The sequence below is a fragment of the Lissotriton helveticus genome, chromosome 12, assembly GCF_964261635.1.
Source record: "Lissotriton helveticus chromosome 12, aLisHel1.1, whole genome shotgun sequence".
Taxonomy (NCBI): Eukaryota; Metazoa; Chordata; class Amphibia; order Caudata; family Salamandridae; genus Lissotriton; species Lissotriton helveticus.
Window position 1 is genome coordinate 904,844,484 of NC_136073.1, and position 19,014 is coordinate 904,863,497.

The window sequence follows — 19,014 nt, forward strand, 5'->3', positions numbered from 1 at the left end:
TTTGAAGCCAATTTGTGAACAGACGATGAAGCTCCTGGCGGCACAGCAGAAGAAGGCTCCGTGCCGCTCCTGTTCTTGTTTTTGGAAGCTCTTGGGCCCTTCCTGCAGACAATTGTCTTCCCGCTCCAATAACCCCTTATTAAAGTCTGGTAAGTCCAGAGAGCACAAGATGAAGAAGCTGAAGCGCTCTTTGGCTTCACCTTCTGGACATTACGATTCTAGGCCCAGCTCTCGCACTCCACCTGCGGAGCACATAAAGTCCCATCCTGAGTTTACAAGCACCAGAGCAATACCTGTCGAAACTTAAAGAATTTTGTGATGCCATCTTTGGGCCACTGCCTCCCTCAGGAGCGCCTTCAGGCACGCAGAGTTGGGAGGTGCCCCTGCTGGGTACCGTCCGCAGGTTTGAGCTCAACACTAGCCTGGTCCTCTGGATCCAGATTGATGCTACAAGTATGGCTCCATCCACCCTAGCTTTGTCCCTACTGGCACCATCCTCGATGCTGCTTGACAACAAGCCGATTATTATCCTCGATGAAGACCCAGTGCCGCCCGGCACCATTCGATGTAGATGCCGGCTCCATCCAGGCCTTACCATCGCCAGGACTTTCCACCCCTTGACAGACCCTACCCTCCTGATGGGGGGAAAAGAGGATCAGGTCTATGTTCCCCTAGAGGACCACGATGGCACCAGCCTTGAGGAGCTGGGTGATGCCAGTGGCCTGAATGCCTCCCTAGACTCAGACATGATTTCCTCTTCGGGCCAGGTTTCTCCATGCAACCCCCACCAGCTCTCACTTTCCCCACTAGACTTTGCTCATATGGCTCATATGAACGTCAGAGACACATTATCAAGCGGTCTTTCTTTTGGTTGCACAAGTTCGTTCAAGAATTCTTTTAAGGTCTTTTAGAGCTTTCCCTTCCATGAAAAATTTGTCAACAGAATGGGAGCACAACAGTCTTATCCCAGCAAATGTGGACCCCCATTTAAGCCAATTCACAAAGCTAGCCCCAAAATTGTCTTATAAAAAATAGTACTATTTCTAGCTCTTATTTCAGCCTAACCAGCGAGATGGTTATCAGCAGCCAACACCTTCTGCCATGGAAATGCTGGTCAAGCACTTACAAGAAGAGGCAGGGGTACCCCTTCCTGACGTCTGCTGTGCACCTACATGGAGATGTCAATACACCTTCACTTAGCCCTACTACTTACTACTTGAAAGCATTCGTAGACAAGCTTCACTGATAAGCCAAGCATCTCGTCATTCTCTTTTTCATAAAGGGAGCCTTTCTGTCATTGTCCCATCCGACACACTGTTGATATGTGAACACATGGTACTGCTTCCTGTTCTGATTAACGCACGTCAATCTATGAAAGATCCGGTGGCAGAGAAAGAAAAAAGATACTTGCCTTTGGCGATAGGTTCCGCAACATTTGTCTCTGTAGATGCATATGTTTTGCTTGCTCTCGTCATCAAGTGTTGTGCTCAGATGTCTGTTAGTCATTTCCCTCTCAGCCACAATGCATCAGGACAAAGATTCCACCTCTGATTGTTTTTTTCTGCCATTGTGTTTAGTCCTTCAAGTGGCAAGCTCCGGGACTGACATTTAACCCCAGCATGGAGGAAGAGATTGTCAACCTCTTCACTGCCATCCGTAGAAACTTTCTATCATCATCTGACCAAATTGTGTAAGCCATCCCAGGGACCCTTCACTGACGATCGATGTCAAGGGCACAATTGAAAATTCCGGTTGTACCTTGAGAGTGGCAGAGGGGATGTTATAGAGAGTACACTCGTCCAGGTCTGCCCCAGGTACAGCGCCTCTGGTCTGACCCTCCTACAGTATCGGACCCTCCTACATAGAGGGTTTGGTCAGGGCTGCAGTGCTAAAAGACCGCCACTACCCCCTTGGTTCCAGCACCAGCCTCTCCATAGACACGCCCTCACACAAACTCCACCCTTCAGCCCCTGCAGGAACCAGCTGTTTTTTCAGGGGGATGTTAAATACTGTCAGAGGAAAAGCATACCCCAACCAAGAGAGGGTGATGGCATTGCAAAAGGTGCTGCCATTTTTTCAGATAGGACACCCCCTCACCGTACAAGCAGTGATATCATTATTGCGGATGATAGCCGCCAGTATCGCAATAATACCATTTGCAAGAGTGTTTAGTGAAGCAGTGGTAACAGGCGGAATGTCATTGAGAAGAACCAGTGTTGGGAAGGCCAAAGCACAATGTATGCTTCTCTGATGAGACGGCAACAACTTGTTGCTGAGCAGGCCTTGATTTCAACCCGATTTCGCAAGTGACCATTATTGATGCTTCGCTCGTGGTTCGGGGAATACATCTCAACCGTATAAGAGTTCAGGGTTCCTGGATGGCACAACAACAAGGCCATGTCCATCCACCTCGCACTCATGGCTTTTTGCAAGGTCATTCAAGCCAAAACAGTACTCATGAAGAACGGCAACATGACAGCAATGCACTGCTTCCAGTAACGAGGGCATACACTCTCCCCAGTGATCTGCTTTGGCTCAGTACATACAGCATAGGGCTCTTCACATTCAGATTCTGCTTCTAGCAGAACATCTCCCGGGGAAGGACAACGACTTTCCATAGCTGCTAAGCAGGATGCATCAACAAGTCCACAAGTGGGAACAGAATCCCTAAGTCCTCCAACAGAACTTTCAAAAGTGGGGCATTCACACTATAGATCTCTTTGCCACTGCAACAAAAGGAAAATAACAAAGATTCACCCCCAAAGTACTGGCATCTGCAGTCCGTTGCAATGCTGTATGGATGAACTGGTCTGAAAATGTACCTTTGCTTTTCCTCCAGTTTCCATGATCAGGAATAAGAGGCTTGTGACAATGACCCTCATTCAGGTGGCCCCAACCTGATTGAGACCACCCCATGCTTCATTCACTTGGCAAGTTTCCACAGTGGACTGATCTTTTTTCTTGGCATCTGGGTCAGCTCAGTCATCCAGACGACTCAATCTAGTGATCTGGCTTCTGAGGTCTTAGAGTCTGGTTACCTCAAACTCCTGAAAGAGAGTATGCAGATCCTGCAGGAGGGGGGTCTATCCATCACGCACAACTGCTGCATTGCCTAGTGGAAAATGTTTTTCCATTACTGGTTCAGCAAGCACAAAGCCTCCCTTCAGTCTCTGGAGTACATCTGCTTCTGGATAAGTTTGCAGAATGCAGCTCTATCTGTTTATATTTAGATGTGGCTGCAGCCCACCTTCAAAATGGGGAGCATTCATCACCTTCTAAAATCCCTGCCATTAAGGCCTTCTTGGAAGGCCTCAGAAGAGATATTCCACCACAGACTCTGCCTGCGCCTGTCTGGAACTTGAATGTAGTCCTCACAGGGCTTAAGGCCCACCCTTTAAACCATTGCCCTCCTGTGACATGCAGTTCTTGTTATGGAAGGTGGCCATTTTAGTGTCCACTAGTTTACTGAGACATGTCGGTGAGTTACGGGCCTTAACTATAGAAGAAACTTTCATCCAGGTTCACATGGAAATAACCCCAAAAGTGGTTTCCCCATTCCATGGCAACCAAACTATTGAGTTGCCCATTTTCTGCTTGTATCCGGTCTCTGTAGCGGAATGGGCATTGCCTACTTCAGTGATTAGAGGGTGATCGTGTACTATTTGGGAAGAACCAAACCCTGCCATAAGACAAAGCAACTGTTTGTAGATTTTGCTTAGCCGCACATAGGAAATCTTGTTTCCAAGGTCGGCTTTGCCAGATGGATTGTTAAATGTATGCAAACTCGTTATGTGAAGGCCAAACATACACTGCTTGTGCTACCTGAGGCACGTTCCACATGTATGAAAGGAGCAATTACGGTTTACTTCGAAACACCTGGAAAGCTGCTACATGGTCAGCTCCACCCATGTTCCCCAAACACTACTGCATGGACATCCAAGCCACCAGCGGCTTTCGTTGGCCAGACTGTATTAAGAATTTAGTTTCAAACATCTCCTCATTAGTCACTGCTTAGACGTAAAGCTGCTTTGCAGTCTGTGCATCGCATGTGAAACAGCCGTGTGCTGCGAACGGAAAATGTTACATCTCTGTAAGCATCTGTTCGTAGCGTGCACTGGCGGAACTTTCTGAAAGATCACAATTGCTCTCAACACTTTCCTTTTTCATAATGCAAGTCATTTCTGCTCTGCCTTCAAAACTCCACTTCACTTACGCTACTCATCCGCTGAGCGGAAACAATCTGCGGTAGAATCTTTGTCCTGGTGCGTTGTGGACTAAAGTTGGACTCAATACTGACTTTATAATAGCTTTGAAAAAAAAACTTGCAAACATCCATGCCCAAGCCTATAAGGCAGGAGTATGAAAAGCATTTGAAACTCCAGCGCTAAGTACTGTGAACACATGGTTACAGGGTGAGTAACATTTCCCTTTTTCGCCATTGATATCTTTCATAGATCCACATACAACCCTCCCACCTCTCCGCGTATAGACTCTCCGTCAGTTACTTGCTCTTTCTGCTCTGGTGGTAGAACTCTGAGTTGAAATGCTTCTGTGAGGTTTGGATTTTCCCAAAGAGGTGAACCTGCTACTAAGTGACACTGATTTAAGGCCTTTCAGACTACTGGGATTGAGGAGTTATTGTGGGACTCACTGGGGTTCTGAATCTGTTGAAGATTCCAACACTGAATAACTTTAGTTAAATAACATTTTCCTTTTACTTCAGGTAAGTACCTATATGAAACAATCCTCTAGAAGGCCTTCCCACAAATAACACAGGGGAAGATGAAATCTTCTTTTTCTGAGCCAACAGTCTCTCTCCTAAGACCGTTCAGAGTACAGACGCTATTCTCTGACATGAGGCTCTTCCTTCTCGTCGGGCGGATTCCAACATAAAAAGTGATGAAGCCAGAGTTTCCAACTGCATCGGCACCCTTGGGCCTTAGGCAGGGTGTGACGTCTTCTTGCTAGTGATGCTAAATCTTTCCGGACAACTGTAACCATCTGGGTCACTCTCAAAGGATAGGCAGGCTCATGTGGGTTTGACAATTTAGAGGAGTCCTCCCCTAAGCCTCCGGACTCTGTCCCTCTACTCCCGGCCCTCCAACAAAGACGGTGCCCTGTAGTGTGCCATCCCCTGTGCAGTCGTTGCCATCCTTGGGCGCAGTCTTCCAAGCTCTTGAAATCTGTTGACATCATTCAAGTAGAATAAAGAAAGTTAATCCGGTTTCGATGACCAGCCCTTGGCTCGGCCCATGGATATGACTCTTTGGAAGAAGGCTTTAGGTCCAACTCCGATGCTGTTGTCATGACTGTAAAGATCATGGCCATACAAAGATGCGACCTCCTTCTTTTAAATCACTGGCGCTGGCCTTTATGTGAGCATGTAAAATGTGAGCGGACTCAAGGTAAGTTCACTTCCTCCTTTGGTCTTCCGTCAGAGGAACTCTTAGTTCACTTTGATGGTATGAAAAGGAGCTGAAGCTTTGGATCTGGCCTTACCATCCACTGCGAGGAGATCGAACATTAACTGAAACCTGGCAGCCTTCCTCCGCAGGGTCAGAGCCTCCGCTGCCCTTCATCAGGTCCCTTTTGGAGCCTCTGCTGGCTGCTTGGAAGGAATTCTCAAAGATAGCTAGATGACGTAGGACCTACCAATGTGATGGAAAGGCTCTTCCACCAAACCGAATCCAAGTGCATGTCCCACAGCCCCTCCAGGGGCTTCTCACCAGGAGTCTTGTCTCCCAGCAAGAGGACGTCATCACTACTTCCTCCCTAGGCCAGTCTCATTAACACTGCTCTGTGGCCCCTCAAAAAGCCATATAACTCTTCCTCGCTTCTTTTTAACCCCCCACACTGCATTTTCCTTTTCACGGTGTGATATGGCGTGGCCTTAACATTGCTTTGTTTCCACCTCGCAAGTGGCTGCTTGCTTCCTCCTTTCTTCCTTTCTCTGGCTGTCAATGTCTCAGCGCCTGGCTACTCTGAAAATGTGTTGCTTCTTGGTAAGAAAAGCAGGTGGGTATATTGTGAAATATTGTTTTAATGATTCCTAAAATATATGGCTATATTGTAAGAATATGAATTTCAAGCCTCCCGTGTCATCCTCTGTTTGAACCAAACTTATCAATTGTAATGTGTATGTTACTGTCTCAGAGGACTGTCACAGCTGTGTCATGTTTACTTTTCCATTTTGTTTTTTTTGTTTGATTATACTTGCAGGTTTTGCCAAATCCGCTCTTCCTAATTTTCTGATACAGGAGTGTCTTCAGCTGAGGCTACATTTATCCTCATATAGGGCTTAAATCAAGCTTTTATTTTTACTGTGTTGAGATGCTCTATAGCCAGGACAGTATAAAATGTGTGAGGATGTGAGCGCAAGCTGCAGGGAATCCGTTATTCAAAATAAGGGTATTGACTCTACCTATCCTATCCTGTTTTACCGCTTGTTCATATTTAGTTTCTTTTGTTTCAATTCTTATATGGTCTGTTTGTGTCTCCTTTCCCACATGGACATGGATAAGTTTAGGGAATAGCAATAATATTGAATATTGCTTTTTTCTGCACCGTGAGTGATAGTGTGTGGTGACTCCCCCTGTTCCCAGGGAGGGAGAAGCTGCAGAGGGTCTTATTTCCACGCTCCAAACCCGGGTCTGGCTTCTCTACAGTTTAAATCTTGTGCTGAGGACCAATGGAAGGAATCTAAAGGCATCCATCGTGCTCGGATGCTAAAACAAGTCCTTTAAAGGTTTTGGGAAGGGCATTAAATCGCCTTTTGTTTTCTGAGATGGTTATAAATATGGGTTGTGCTCAAGATTTATACAGTCTGGCTTGTGGTTATTTGCTGGCAGCATGGCTCAGTGAGTGGAGCGCAAACCACCAACATCTGCTGCAGGCAATGCGTCTGAGTCTTGACGAGACAGACTCCTCTTTCTTAGGCCGGTACATCTTGGAACATTCACTTGGGTACCCTATTATCCGTACCTCTGTACTTTGGGAGCAAGCGCATTGGCACGAGGGCTCACAACGGCCGAAATGATGTGGCATCATTGGTTTATGTCAACCGTAGTGCCTCACACAGCCGTGGTTTATGTAGAAAGCATTGGATGTGTCTTTGTGCATAGTGCCGGGAACTACACTGGTTTGTACACAATGTAGGTATGTGGCATTTGTGTAGCACAAACCTAGCCCAAAGGCAGTGGAGCACTGTACAGGGTCGAAGGCAAGAACTGGTTTGTGCTTTTGATTAGGTTTGTTAATGTTTAAGTAGATTATGTGTACACATATTATGCACATTGGCTTGCCTGATGAAAACAGGGTTAAAGTGTGGGAGTCTTTCTAATATACCTTTTTTATCACAACACCCTGTTTTGACAGTTTAGTGTATTTTGGTGGTGTGTGTACGCACAATGTATCAGTTGCAGGCATGTTTGGTTGCTTTGTCCTAGCTCACAAGGTGTAACAGAGTTTGTTTTATGCCTGATGCCTTCCTTCGTAGTGCCCCTTTTGCATTAAAGATACTCTGATGTGCTCAGTAACAAAGTGGACATGTGGTTAATGTCCTGGTTAAAATGCCTAGCATAATAACGTTTTTATATAGCGCTTCATATAGCACTTCTTCCTCTTCTAAGCATTGTATTTAAAAGATGTTCTGGTTAACCAGTTCTTGTTACTAAATTAACCAACCTATGGAAGGGTGAGTTGGCGTTACCAGGAGCTGAACTTGTGACCCGCAGATCAGTCATCGCCTCTTTCACTAGTAAACGTTTAATTCACTGGGCCATCCTGCCAGCTCAAGGTGAACCCATATATTGCTTCACCCCCGTAATGTATGGATGTGCTTAGGTATTATATTGGTTTAATTACACAAACCATTGGTTTAAATGCGTCATATGATGATTTACACGCGCAATGTACTCCTTTGTGCGTTTGACTGTATCTTGGATCTGTAGCGATTGCCCAGGATGACCGCTTCGTGGAAACCACAGAACATGGCCTAGGTGGCCGAAGGCTGGGTTCCTTAACTGGGCAGGATGCTTTCAGTCCACCACTACTCCTGCTCTACTTGTCTTTCTCTCTTAGAACTGCCTCCTCATCACAACCTCTTTTCTATCCCTTACTCATTCTCCAGTTTATCCGCCTTCTCCAAACGTACAAGAATGTGGACCAGTCGCGTGGAGAGGGCTCTCTTTCAAACGGACCAGGACAGATTTGTGCTTGAGGTCCTGGCTCCCTAAGTGGCTGATACGAGTCGATTGAAGCAGTCCGTTGAGAATGTGGCAGTGGCCAAGAGAGAGTTCACTAGATCTCAGTAGATGAGAAGCGTGTCTAGTTTTTGCTGATGGGCCACGGAGTGGGAAGCTCGCAGTTGTCCTCTTGTTATGTTCATCTTTCATGTCAACCGAGCTTCATTGGCTTAGCCGAGGTTACAGAAGTTGGTAATATTAGGCTCCTCATCTAACTTAGGGTATACGAAAGGGGTCCCAGGCCAAGAACATAGAAAAATGTTTTAAATCACATAATTATTTAAATAGGTTCAAGAAGCAAAAGGTGGTACTCAGTGTTTTTATTATCACTGCACCAAAGGACATTCATTGTTCGAAAAATCATACATATAGTACACACATTTGGGTGCGCCCACAAAAGGGGAAAGGGGGGTGTGAGAAAGGGAGGGGGTGTGTTTCAATTAGTTATACATCACTAATCAAATATTCATAAAACATTAAATTCAACATTCAAAACATGATTATCATCGATCCACAAGGAAGGGGTCAAATAACACACAAGTCCAATGAACCAATTTACAAAAGAAAAGAGACTCCCATATTGATTATTACTATCAGGCTGGGGTTAGGAGTTCTTGATTGTAGACGATGGTCTACGTTTCGACCCAATGGTGTAGGACTGTAGATCCTTACTCGCGGGTCTTCATCAGGACGTGAGGGGCAGGGGGGTGAGGGTAATGTGGGGCTGGTTCCTAGGCACAAATTTAAAACACCAAATTACTTGAAACGGTCTCAAAAGAGTCCCGACATAGTCATTCATCAAGACTGATCACGCCCCAGACCGTGTAGCTTTTGCTTCAATCAATTGGTACCTGTTACTTCAATGTTATTTTCTCCATTATGATTTCCAGACGATAACACACTGGAACAAGGGACCGCTTGAACACGGACCGCGCCCAACGGGCAGGCCGTTTTTTCTACCTGCACCGTCAGGTAAACCATACCACGTAACTTGGTTTTTTCTAGACTTCTTCCTCATTATAAGCGAACCTCTCTTCCAAACCTTTTACTCCTCCTTTAATCCTTAAATCAACACCCCTTCTGGGTGTCTTGATGAATGACTATGTCGGGACTCTTTTGAGACCGTTTCAAGTAATTTGGTGTTTTAAATTTGTGCCTAGGAACCAGCCCCACATTACCCGCGAGTAAGGATCTACAGTCCTACACCATTGGGTCGAAACGTAGACCATCCTCTACAATCAAGAACTCCTAACCCCAGCCTGATAGTAATAATCAATATGGGAGTCTCTTTTCTTTTGTAAATTGGTTCATTGGACTTGTGTGTTATTTGACCCCTTCCTTGTGGATCGATGATAATCATGTTTTGAATGTTGAATTTAATGTTTTATGAATATTTGATTAGTGATGTATAACTAATTGAAACACACCCCCTCCCTTTCTCACACCCCCCTTTCCCCTTTTGTGGGCGCACCCAAATGTGTGTACTATATGTATGATTTTTCGAACAATGAATGTCCTTTGGTGCAGTGATAATAAAAACACTGAGTACCACCTTTTGCTTCTTGAACCTATTTAAATAATTATGTGATTTAAAACATTTTTCTATGTTCTTGGTCTGGGACCCCTTTCGTATACCCTAATCAATTACCCAGGTCCCAATGACTATATGGGTCTAACCCTTCTAATCACAACACCCTCATCTAACTTAATGAGGTTTATAAGATGACCTGCCTAACCGTAACCTGAAGAACAATTCCAGCATCATTACTTTTCCTTAGCTAAAGAGTGTAATTGTGATGGCTTCTCACATCTGTGTCCTTCATTTTGTGATGGCTTTATTCACTAAACAATTTTTTGTACTCTTGACTATGAATTACGTTTAGCATGTGACCTGAAAGATCACTTTTTTCATTCCCAGCACATTTGAATCGAGTAATTTAAAGTCAGTTTTGCTTTCGAAAACTCGCTCACGGTTACACACGAACAGTAACCTCAAACTGGCGATGTCGATCACTTAAGTGGATGCCTTGTGGGTTTCCACGATTCTCAAAAGGGGGTGGTGATGGACAGAGCATCTGATTAAGCAGAACACTCATACCCAGTCAAAAGATCAGGACTTGATCCATCACCGTTTTTTAGCTCACTGCACCATCCCAGTTCAGAACCTGGCTACATGCAAATTAGTCTGTCCCTGGCCCAGTGCATCATGGGAACAGGGCAGACCAAACTACCAAGCCAATTCTTTACTGGAAAGGAAACAAGCTTCCGGGGACCGGTTTCTGGCATTGCAGCCGTCTTCGGCCCGGCTTGCTTGAATCCTGATGGTGCAGTGAGCAAGGGACTCATGTCTGAGCATACCCTGCCACTCCTATAGTGGCCAAAACGATTCACAAAAGGGGGTGGTGATGGACAGAGCATCTGAATTAAGCAGAACACTCATACCCAGTCAAAAGATCAGGGCTTGATCCATCACCTTTTTTTAGCTCACTGCACCATCCCAGTTCAGAACCTGGCTACATGCAAATTAGTCTGTCCCTGGCCCAGTGCATCATGGGAACAGGGCAGACCAAACTACCAAGCCAATTCTTTACTGGAAAGGAAACAAGCTTCCGGGGACCGGTTTCTGGCATTGCAGCCGTCTTTGGCCCAGCTTGCTTGAATCCTGATGGTGCAGTGAGCAAGGGACTCATGTCTGAGCATACCCTGCCACTCCTATAGTGGCTAAAACGATTCACAAAAGGGGGTGGTGATGGACAGAGCATCTGAATTAAGCAGAACACTCATACCCAGTCAAAAGATCAGGGCTTGATCCATCACCGATTGCCCAGTTTGACCGCTTCGTGGAAACCACAGATCGCCACAGAACATGGCCTAGGTGGCAGAAGGCTGGGTTCCTTTACTGGGCAGGATGCTTTCAGTCCACCACTACTCCTGCTCTACTTTTCTTTCTCTCTTAGAACTGCCTCCTCATCACAACCTCTTTTCTATCCCTTACTCATTCTCCGGTTTATCCGCCTTCTCCAAACGTACAAGAATGTGGACCAGTCGCGTGGAGAGGGCTCTCTTTCAAACGGACCAGGACAGATTTGTGCTTGAGGTCCTGGCTCCCTAAGTGGCTGATACGAGTCGATTGAAGCAGTCCGTTGAGAATGTGGCAGTGGCCAAGAGAGAGTTCACTAGATCTCAGTAGATGAGAAGCGTGTTTAGTTTTTGCTGATGGGCCACGGAGTCGGAAGCTCGCAGTTGTCCTCTTGTTATGTTCATCTTTCATGTCAACCGAGCTTCATTGACTTAGCCGAGGTTACAGAAGTTGGTAATATTAGGCTCCTCATCTAACTTAATGAGGTTTATAAGATGACCTGCCTAACCGTAACCTGAAGAACAATTCCAGCATCATTACTTTTCCTTAGCTAAAGAGTGTAATTGTGATGGCTTCTCACATCTGTGTCCTTCATTTTGTGATGGCTTTATTCACTAAACAATTTTTTGTACTCTTGACTATGAATTACGTTTAGCATGTGACCTGAAAGATCACTTTTTTCATTCCCAGCACATTTGAATCGAGTAATTTAAAGTCCGTTTTGCTTTCGAAAACTCGCTCACGGTTACACACGAACAGTAACCTCAAACTGGCGATGTCGATCACTTAAGTGGATGCCTTGTGGGTTTCCACGATTCTCAAAAGGGGGTGGTGATGGACAGAGCATCTGATTAAGCAGAACACTCATACCCAGTCAAAAGATCAGGACTTGATCCATCACCGTTTTTTAGCTCACTGCACCATCCCAGTTCAGAACCTGGCTACATGCAAATTAGTCTGTCCCTGGCCCAGTGCATCATGGGAACAGGGCAGACCAAACTACCAAGCCAATTCTTTACTGGAAAGGAAACAAGCTTCCGGGGACCGGTTTCTGGCATTGCAGCCGTCTTCGGCCCGGCTTGCTTGAATCCTGATGGTGCAGTGAGCAAGGGACTCATGTCTGAGCATACCCTGCCACTCCTATAGTGGCCAAAACGATTCACAAAAGGGGGTGGTGATGGACAGAGCATCTGAATTAAGCAGAACACTCATACCCAGTCAAAAGATCAGGGCTTGATCCATCACCTTTTTTTAGCTCACTGCACCATCCCAGTTCAGAACCTGGCTACATGCAAATTAGTCTGTCCCTGGCCCAGTGCATCATGGGAACAGGGCAGACCAAACTACCAAGCCAATTCTTTACTGGAAAGGAAACAAGCTTCCGGGGACCGGTTTCTGGCATTGCAGCCGTCTTTGGCCCAGCTTGCTTGAATCCTGATGGTGCAGTGAGCAAGGGACTCATGTCTGAGCATACCCTGCCACTCCTATAGTGGCTAAAACGATTCACAAAAGGGGGTGGTGATGGACAGAGCATCTGAATTAAGCAGAACACTCATACCCAGTCAAAAGATCAGGGCTTGATCCATCACCGATTGCCCAGTTTGACCGCTTCGTGGAAACCACAGATCGCCACAGAACATGGCCTAGGTGGCAGAAGGCTGGGTTCCTTTACTGGGCAGGATGCTTTCAGTCCACCACTACTCCTGCTCTACTTTTCTTTCTCTCTTAGAACTGCCTCCTCATCACAACCTCTTTTCTATCCCTTACTCATTCTCCGGTTTATCCGCCTTCTCCAAACGTACAAGAATGTGGACCAGTCGCGTGGAGAGGGCTCTCTTTCAAACGGACCAGGACAGATTTGTGCTTGAGGTCCTGGCTCCCTAAGTGGCTGATACGAGTCGATTGAAGCAGTCCGTTGAGAATGTGGCAGTGGCCAAGAGAGAGTTCACTAGATCTCAGTAGATGAGAAGCGTGTTTAGTTTTTGCTGATGGGCCACGGAGTCGGAAGCTCGCAGTTGTCCTCTTGTTATGTTCATCTTTCATGTCAACCGAGCTTCATTGACTTAGCCGAGGTTACAGAAGTTGGTAATATTAGGCTCCTCATCTAACTTAATGAGGTTTATAAGATGACCTGCCTAACCGTAACCTGAAGAACAATTCCAGCATCATTACTTTTCCTTAGCTAAAGAGTGTAATTGTGATGGCTTCTCACATCTGTGTCCTTCATTTTGTGATGGCTTTATTCACTAAACGATTTTTTGTACTCTTGACTATGAATTACGTTTAGCATGTGACCTGAAAGATCACTTTTTTCATTCCCAGCACATTTGAATCGAGTAATTTAAAGTCAGTTTTGCTTTCGAAAACTCGCTCACGGTTACACACGAACAGTAACCTCAAACTGGCGATGTCGATCACTTAAGTTGATGCCTTGTGGGTTTCCACATCAGACGTGGGCTGGATTTCAGCACCAGGTCTCACATCTCGGCAGTAGAAGGCATCGACATAACAAGAAGTGCAGAATTAACCCCCCGCCCGTCCACTCCTGCACTGGGGGGCACCAGGGAATCTTTGCTATTAATCGGTAGTCCACAGGTAGATGATCGCCCAAGTGTTAGTGTCAGCTGAACAGTGTCCTATGTCTCCAGGTGAGTGTGCACAGTCTGCTCCCTGTCGGAGGTATCCATAGAGAACCGGCTACTAACCTCTGCGCCCTACGGGGATGCCCCGCTCCTGGCGTACATTACTGGGTTGCAGAAGAGGCGCACCTTAGCTACGTTGTTTGTTTCCAGCTGTATAACCATTCCACTCTTTGAGAATGCAGGGGGTTGATAGTGCTACTAGGAACACATACCTCTCTTCTCTTTTCTTCTAGTTGTAGTCCTAGGACTGTCTAGTCTCAAACATCCATCCTTCAGTGCAGTTGCTTTGTCTTCAGGGAGGAAGAACACATCAGAAAAGGTTCATGTTTCTTTGGTCTCGGTGCTATGAAGTGAAATAAGATGTGATTGATGGCATCAAAATTCCCTCACTGCTGTACCCTTCTCCCACCAGTCCAAGGTGGACATGTCTGATGCTCAAGGCTCTCTCTGCTTGTCTATAATACAGATCACACAAGGCAAAGAGAAGAGGGGGTCTGGGAGCCAATACTGGTCCAGTGCCCAGGCTCAGAGGGCAGTCGTAATGTCAGCCACAAAAGCACTGTTCCTAAAGAAAGGAGAGGTGAAAGAAAAAGGAGGACGCTTCTCAAAAATATAAATATAAGAGCATGAGGGGGAATCCTAAGGCCTATTACTTGTTGCCCTCACACACCCCTAAGGATGTTATGCTTCATCATTGGGCATTGCTCCTCGTCTGGCGCTGCATTGGCCTACGGGCCGCACAAAGGGTCACCTCGGCGGAGATCATTTACAGATAAAACTGTATGGTAAAGTACCTGGTGTAGAAATAGATATGTTATGCTTGTCCACCCTGTGTAACCATCATCCATATCCCCATTGGTTGATGCAGATGTCAGCGCACTGCTGCTGAATGTTACCAGTGCGTGAAGGACCTGGGACCTACCCTCCTCTTCTCGCTAGGATTTTGGCGAGCAGAGGAGGGTAGGTCTTTCACCAGATACTTTGCCATTGGGGAATACCTACATCACATAATAGGTGTGGGGTAGGTTCACCACCCACCTTTTACTGGTCCTGACGAAGTACCTTGGATCCGTTCGGGGTCATCAGGGGTGAAACATGTTGAGCTGATTAGACTATTTCTTAATCTCAGCGACTTGGGAACGTTACGCCCCACCAGTTGCTTCAATCAGTTTGTTGGTCCTGTCAGGAGAACCTCTGCATTAAAATAGTTCCTTGATATCTCCTAAATAGTTTTATTCTCTATTCTCTTACTTTTGACAACCCCACATGCCATGCTTTGCTTCTGCGTGTGTCGTAGGGAGGGAGCCGGGGCAGGTAGCCGATGAATATCTCTTCCCTTTCTCTATCTTTCCTTACAGCTCCCAGATTGTAGAAGAGAACAGGGGTGGCCTGTATAAGGCTTTTAATAAATAGTAATCTAGCCAGGCTTTCACGGTGACCTGCAAGTGTGCAGGAGGTGAACAACGCATTCTCACCATCACATGATGGCGTCATCGCCTGATCATCTCTTTGGTTGGTAGGACTGGTACCTGCTCCGCATTTACAAAAGGTAGATTGATTATTCTTCTAGAGCTGAGGTCTCAGCGAAGGCTGTCGGGAGACGAGGTGTTGAAACAAGCCGCCTTCACACAGCAGAACCTGCATTTGAAGAGCGCTCCAAGTACCACAATGCGGAGTGGGTATCAGGTGGGAAAATAATGGTGCTCTCCGGTGAAACCGAGGTGCACCTCTCACCCCAAATATCCTGATAACCCCCAATGTCATTTATCTCGGTGCATTTCCTTCACACACGTTCTTCGGCTGGATTTTAATGATTGAAGGATCGATGGACAGAGACATTATTGACAAGCTGGATCTGTAGGCCAATGCTCCGCTTTTTGCAACTTCTAAGTTGCTGCTATTTGTTTGTCCTACTGCAGCCGAGAATTATAAATTGAAAGTTGTGTTCACATGGCCCTGTAATCCATGCTGATTCTTGACCCCAGTTTTGATGGCTCTGCTCTCTAATCTGTTTCTTTTGTTTTAATATTGTTTTTTAATCAAGGTCCCTCAAAGGACGACTTCGATAGCTACAGCTCTGAACACGAGTGGAGCTTCGGGCACACGGCAGATCCAAGCAGTTCGTGCCAGGTAATGGGCCTCTTGTGGCCACCACTTCTTGTGTTAGTATTGCACCGGCACTAGGACATGTTTGCTTTTTCCAGCTGAGAGGGCAGCATCTCTCACACGTCACCTTTAAGTATACCTGGGACATGCAGGGATTTGCTACAAACATCAGTTGCTGAAAATGAACACATTTTGCTTTCAGATACAAGCTCAACTCCCCAAGCGAAAGCGCTTAAATCTCAAACACAGTGTTTTATTAAACATGTTTTCTCCCCATGCCTCAGACTATCATTTCCAGGTACTGCTGCCAGCCATGTACAGGCCTGCAAGCCCATGTATTAATCAATCAATCAATCACTGCATTTATAAAGCGCTCTACATACCTGTGAGGGTCTCAAGGCGCGGGCGGGGGAGGGGCCGCTACTGGTCGAAGAGCCAGGTCTTGAGAAGTCTTCTGAAAGCCAGCAGGTCCTGGGTCTGTCGTAGGATGGTAGGAAGAGCGTTCCAGGTCTTGGCGGCGAGGTAGGAGAAGGATCTGCCGCCGGTGGTGGTTTTCCGGATACAAGGAACTGAGGCGAGGACGAGGCTGGCCGAGCGGAGGCTACGGGTGGGGGTGTGGAAGCTGAGTAGGTCGTTGAGGTATGTGGGTCCTGTGTTGTGTAGTGCTTTGTGTGCGTGGATGAGGATTTTGAAGGTGATCCTTTTGTTGATGGGGAGCCAGTGAAGGCTTCTCAGATGGGGTGTGATGTGGCTGCATCGGGGGTGTCGAGGATCAGTCGTGCCGAGGCGTTCTGGATTTGATGTAGTCGTTTCAGGAGCTTGGTAGATGTTCCTGAGTAGAGGGCGTTCCCGTAGTCGAGTCTGCTAGTGACTATCGTATGGTAGAAATGCCGCCGTTATTCCAATGATTCTCACTATCCTGTCATGTTGGCCCACTAAGAATGTTCAGTATGTATACCATGAAGTTGAGGCCAACAGTATGCCTAGGATTGGGCGTACAATGCCTGGAGTAGGCACTATGTATATCCCCAGGATTCCAGATTCTCCCCGTTGTTCCAGACGTGAGCACGAGTATTGCAAGAATTCTCAAAATATGCCATCCAAGGTGACCTTTATGCCCAGTATGGTCCCAACTGCTCCAGGAATGACTGTACATGTTTTTTGTGATAGGAATTCCACATGCCATGGGTGGCCTCACCGATTAGGGGTGGGGGAGGACTGGGGGGGTCACACTTCCAGGTTTAGGAACACCACAGACACCAGTCCGTGCCTGGGTCACCTTGAGCGCTGCAAGAGATCTGAAGTCCACTGTTCTAGCTTTGGGTGTGTTACTCCTCTCCTGAAAAAGAATAAAGGGCCTGTGTTATGGGATGCAGGATCCACCACACATCTACAGTATACATCTGCTTTCTTGGCGCTCTGAGGTTCTCGAGCTGCACAGAGCCATCTCCTGGAGTTGTCGCTGCACAACTGCAGCTCAGAGTGGGACCAGAACAAAGTCTGATGGACTCTACATCTACGCTTACTCGCTAGAACTTTAAAAAAGAGACCGGAAACACAAGAGTCTTAAGAAGTTCCCTCAACAGGATGTGATTGGAAGTGTTTCACAGTGGGTAAGAAGTTTTTTTATATAGAGCTGAGGCCAAAACACAGAAAGTGGAACCTGGCACATCCCGAAAAAATCAGTTTACCTTTACAAAAGGGGTTCAGAGGTCATTCTGCAGAAATGAGGGTCAATGAAGACACCTCAGCATTGACATGGCAGTGTTCTACTGAAGTCCCTTGTGATTATTGTGAGCCAAGTTCTGAATCCCCTGAAGAAGGCCCTCCGGCTGTCCTGAATAGAGGGGGTTACAATAGTCTATCGCCTGCAAGACCAGTAAACGTTCAACGTGGCTTGGGAGGGCGCATCCCTGAGGGCCCATGGAAACGGCTGCTTCACCCACTAAGGACGGTCCCCATCCCGGGCCACACAGCAGGTCCACAGTGTCTCTGCTGTTGTCAGTAATTCTCTCTCCTTTCAGTTGTAAGTTAGGGCCCGGAGCTGCCCGTCCATCCTTGGTCCATCCATTCCGGGAAGCTGCTGCGGCATCTCTCTTGCCATGCAGGTGCAGGAGTACCTGGCTGTCGTGGGTGAACACAAAGATGATCAAGCAAGAAGACCAGATCACGTGACCCGGCTTTTATATGTAAACACTAATTCTGGGCACCCGTATAGAGGACATTCACACTAAAGACTCAGGCACAGGCCTGCAAGGCTGCTTTTTCTGTAGCCTGCCTGTTGGAAAAAGCCAAAATGTGATTTTAAACAAGAATAAAAAATCATCACACCCATACCTTTCATATTCATCTATAAAATGTCTTTATAAAAAGTTCAATTTTGGGAAACCCACATATTTTTTGGAGCAACATTGCGTAGTGTGGGAGCGAATGTTCCAAATATGGCCAGACCCTTCCTGTTCAGCAGGGACTGGACTGGGGGCTGCCGCTGACAGTGTGGGCCCATGCTGGACGCGCGCTGCTGGGCACTACAAGGTAAGAAGCTGCTGATGTGTGTGTTGGTTCGCCTTTAGAGGTTGTAAGGTCGGTTCTAGCTTGTGTAGGGTTACGGGTGGAGAATAGGGATTGGCAAGACATTCAGGAATGAGGCTTGTGGCTGTTGGTAGACCATGAACAGAATTGAATACGGAACCGTCGCACTCGTAGTTAGTACAATGTCAGAATAAGGTTAACTTGTGTATGTTGGTGCTGTTTGAGATCTTCCTTCTGAGTCTTGGAAGTGATATAACTGTGGTTGGTAGCGCTATTCCGGCAGGGAATGACGTCCTCACACACACACAGCCTGCAGTTCTTGTGTATTTAATTTGTCCCCATGAACCTTGAGCCATCCATCTGTTCAGTGCCTGGAAGCCGTACATTAAAGCGCAGCGTTGGCAGCAGTTTCAAGTGTGGCGGCCTGTAGATGTCAGGTCTGCCTTCCAACAACTGCGAGATTAGAGTCTGTGTGACAAGAACTGGACCCTTCACAGAATTTGTGTTTCCAGAATACCAACACCGAACAAAGCCCCAGCAAAGATTGCTATTTCAGCCACAGTATCCGTGTCTGGAGACTCCTATAGCGCTTGCGAATTTGAAATGAAATATTACAAATATGTTTATTGGG

At 46.6% G+C, this 19,014-nt stretch overlaps 1 protein-coding gene across 3 annotated transcripts in view; it reads left to right on the forward strand.

Annotated features, from left to right (window-relative positions):
* Nucleotides 1–19,014, forward strand: part of MINK1 (misshapen like kinase 1) — a 631,604-nt gene that overhangs the window by 457,749 nt on the left and 154,841 nt on the right. For all 3 annotated transcript variants that reach the window (XM_078670621.1, XM_078670619.1, XM_078670620.1), the window contains one exon: nt 15,790–15,875. In XM_078670621.1, the coding sequence (XP_078526747.1) occupies nt 15,790–15,875 (86 nt within the window). The remainder of the gene's footprint in view (nt 1–15,789; nt 15,876–19,014) is intronic.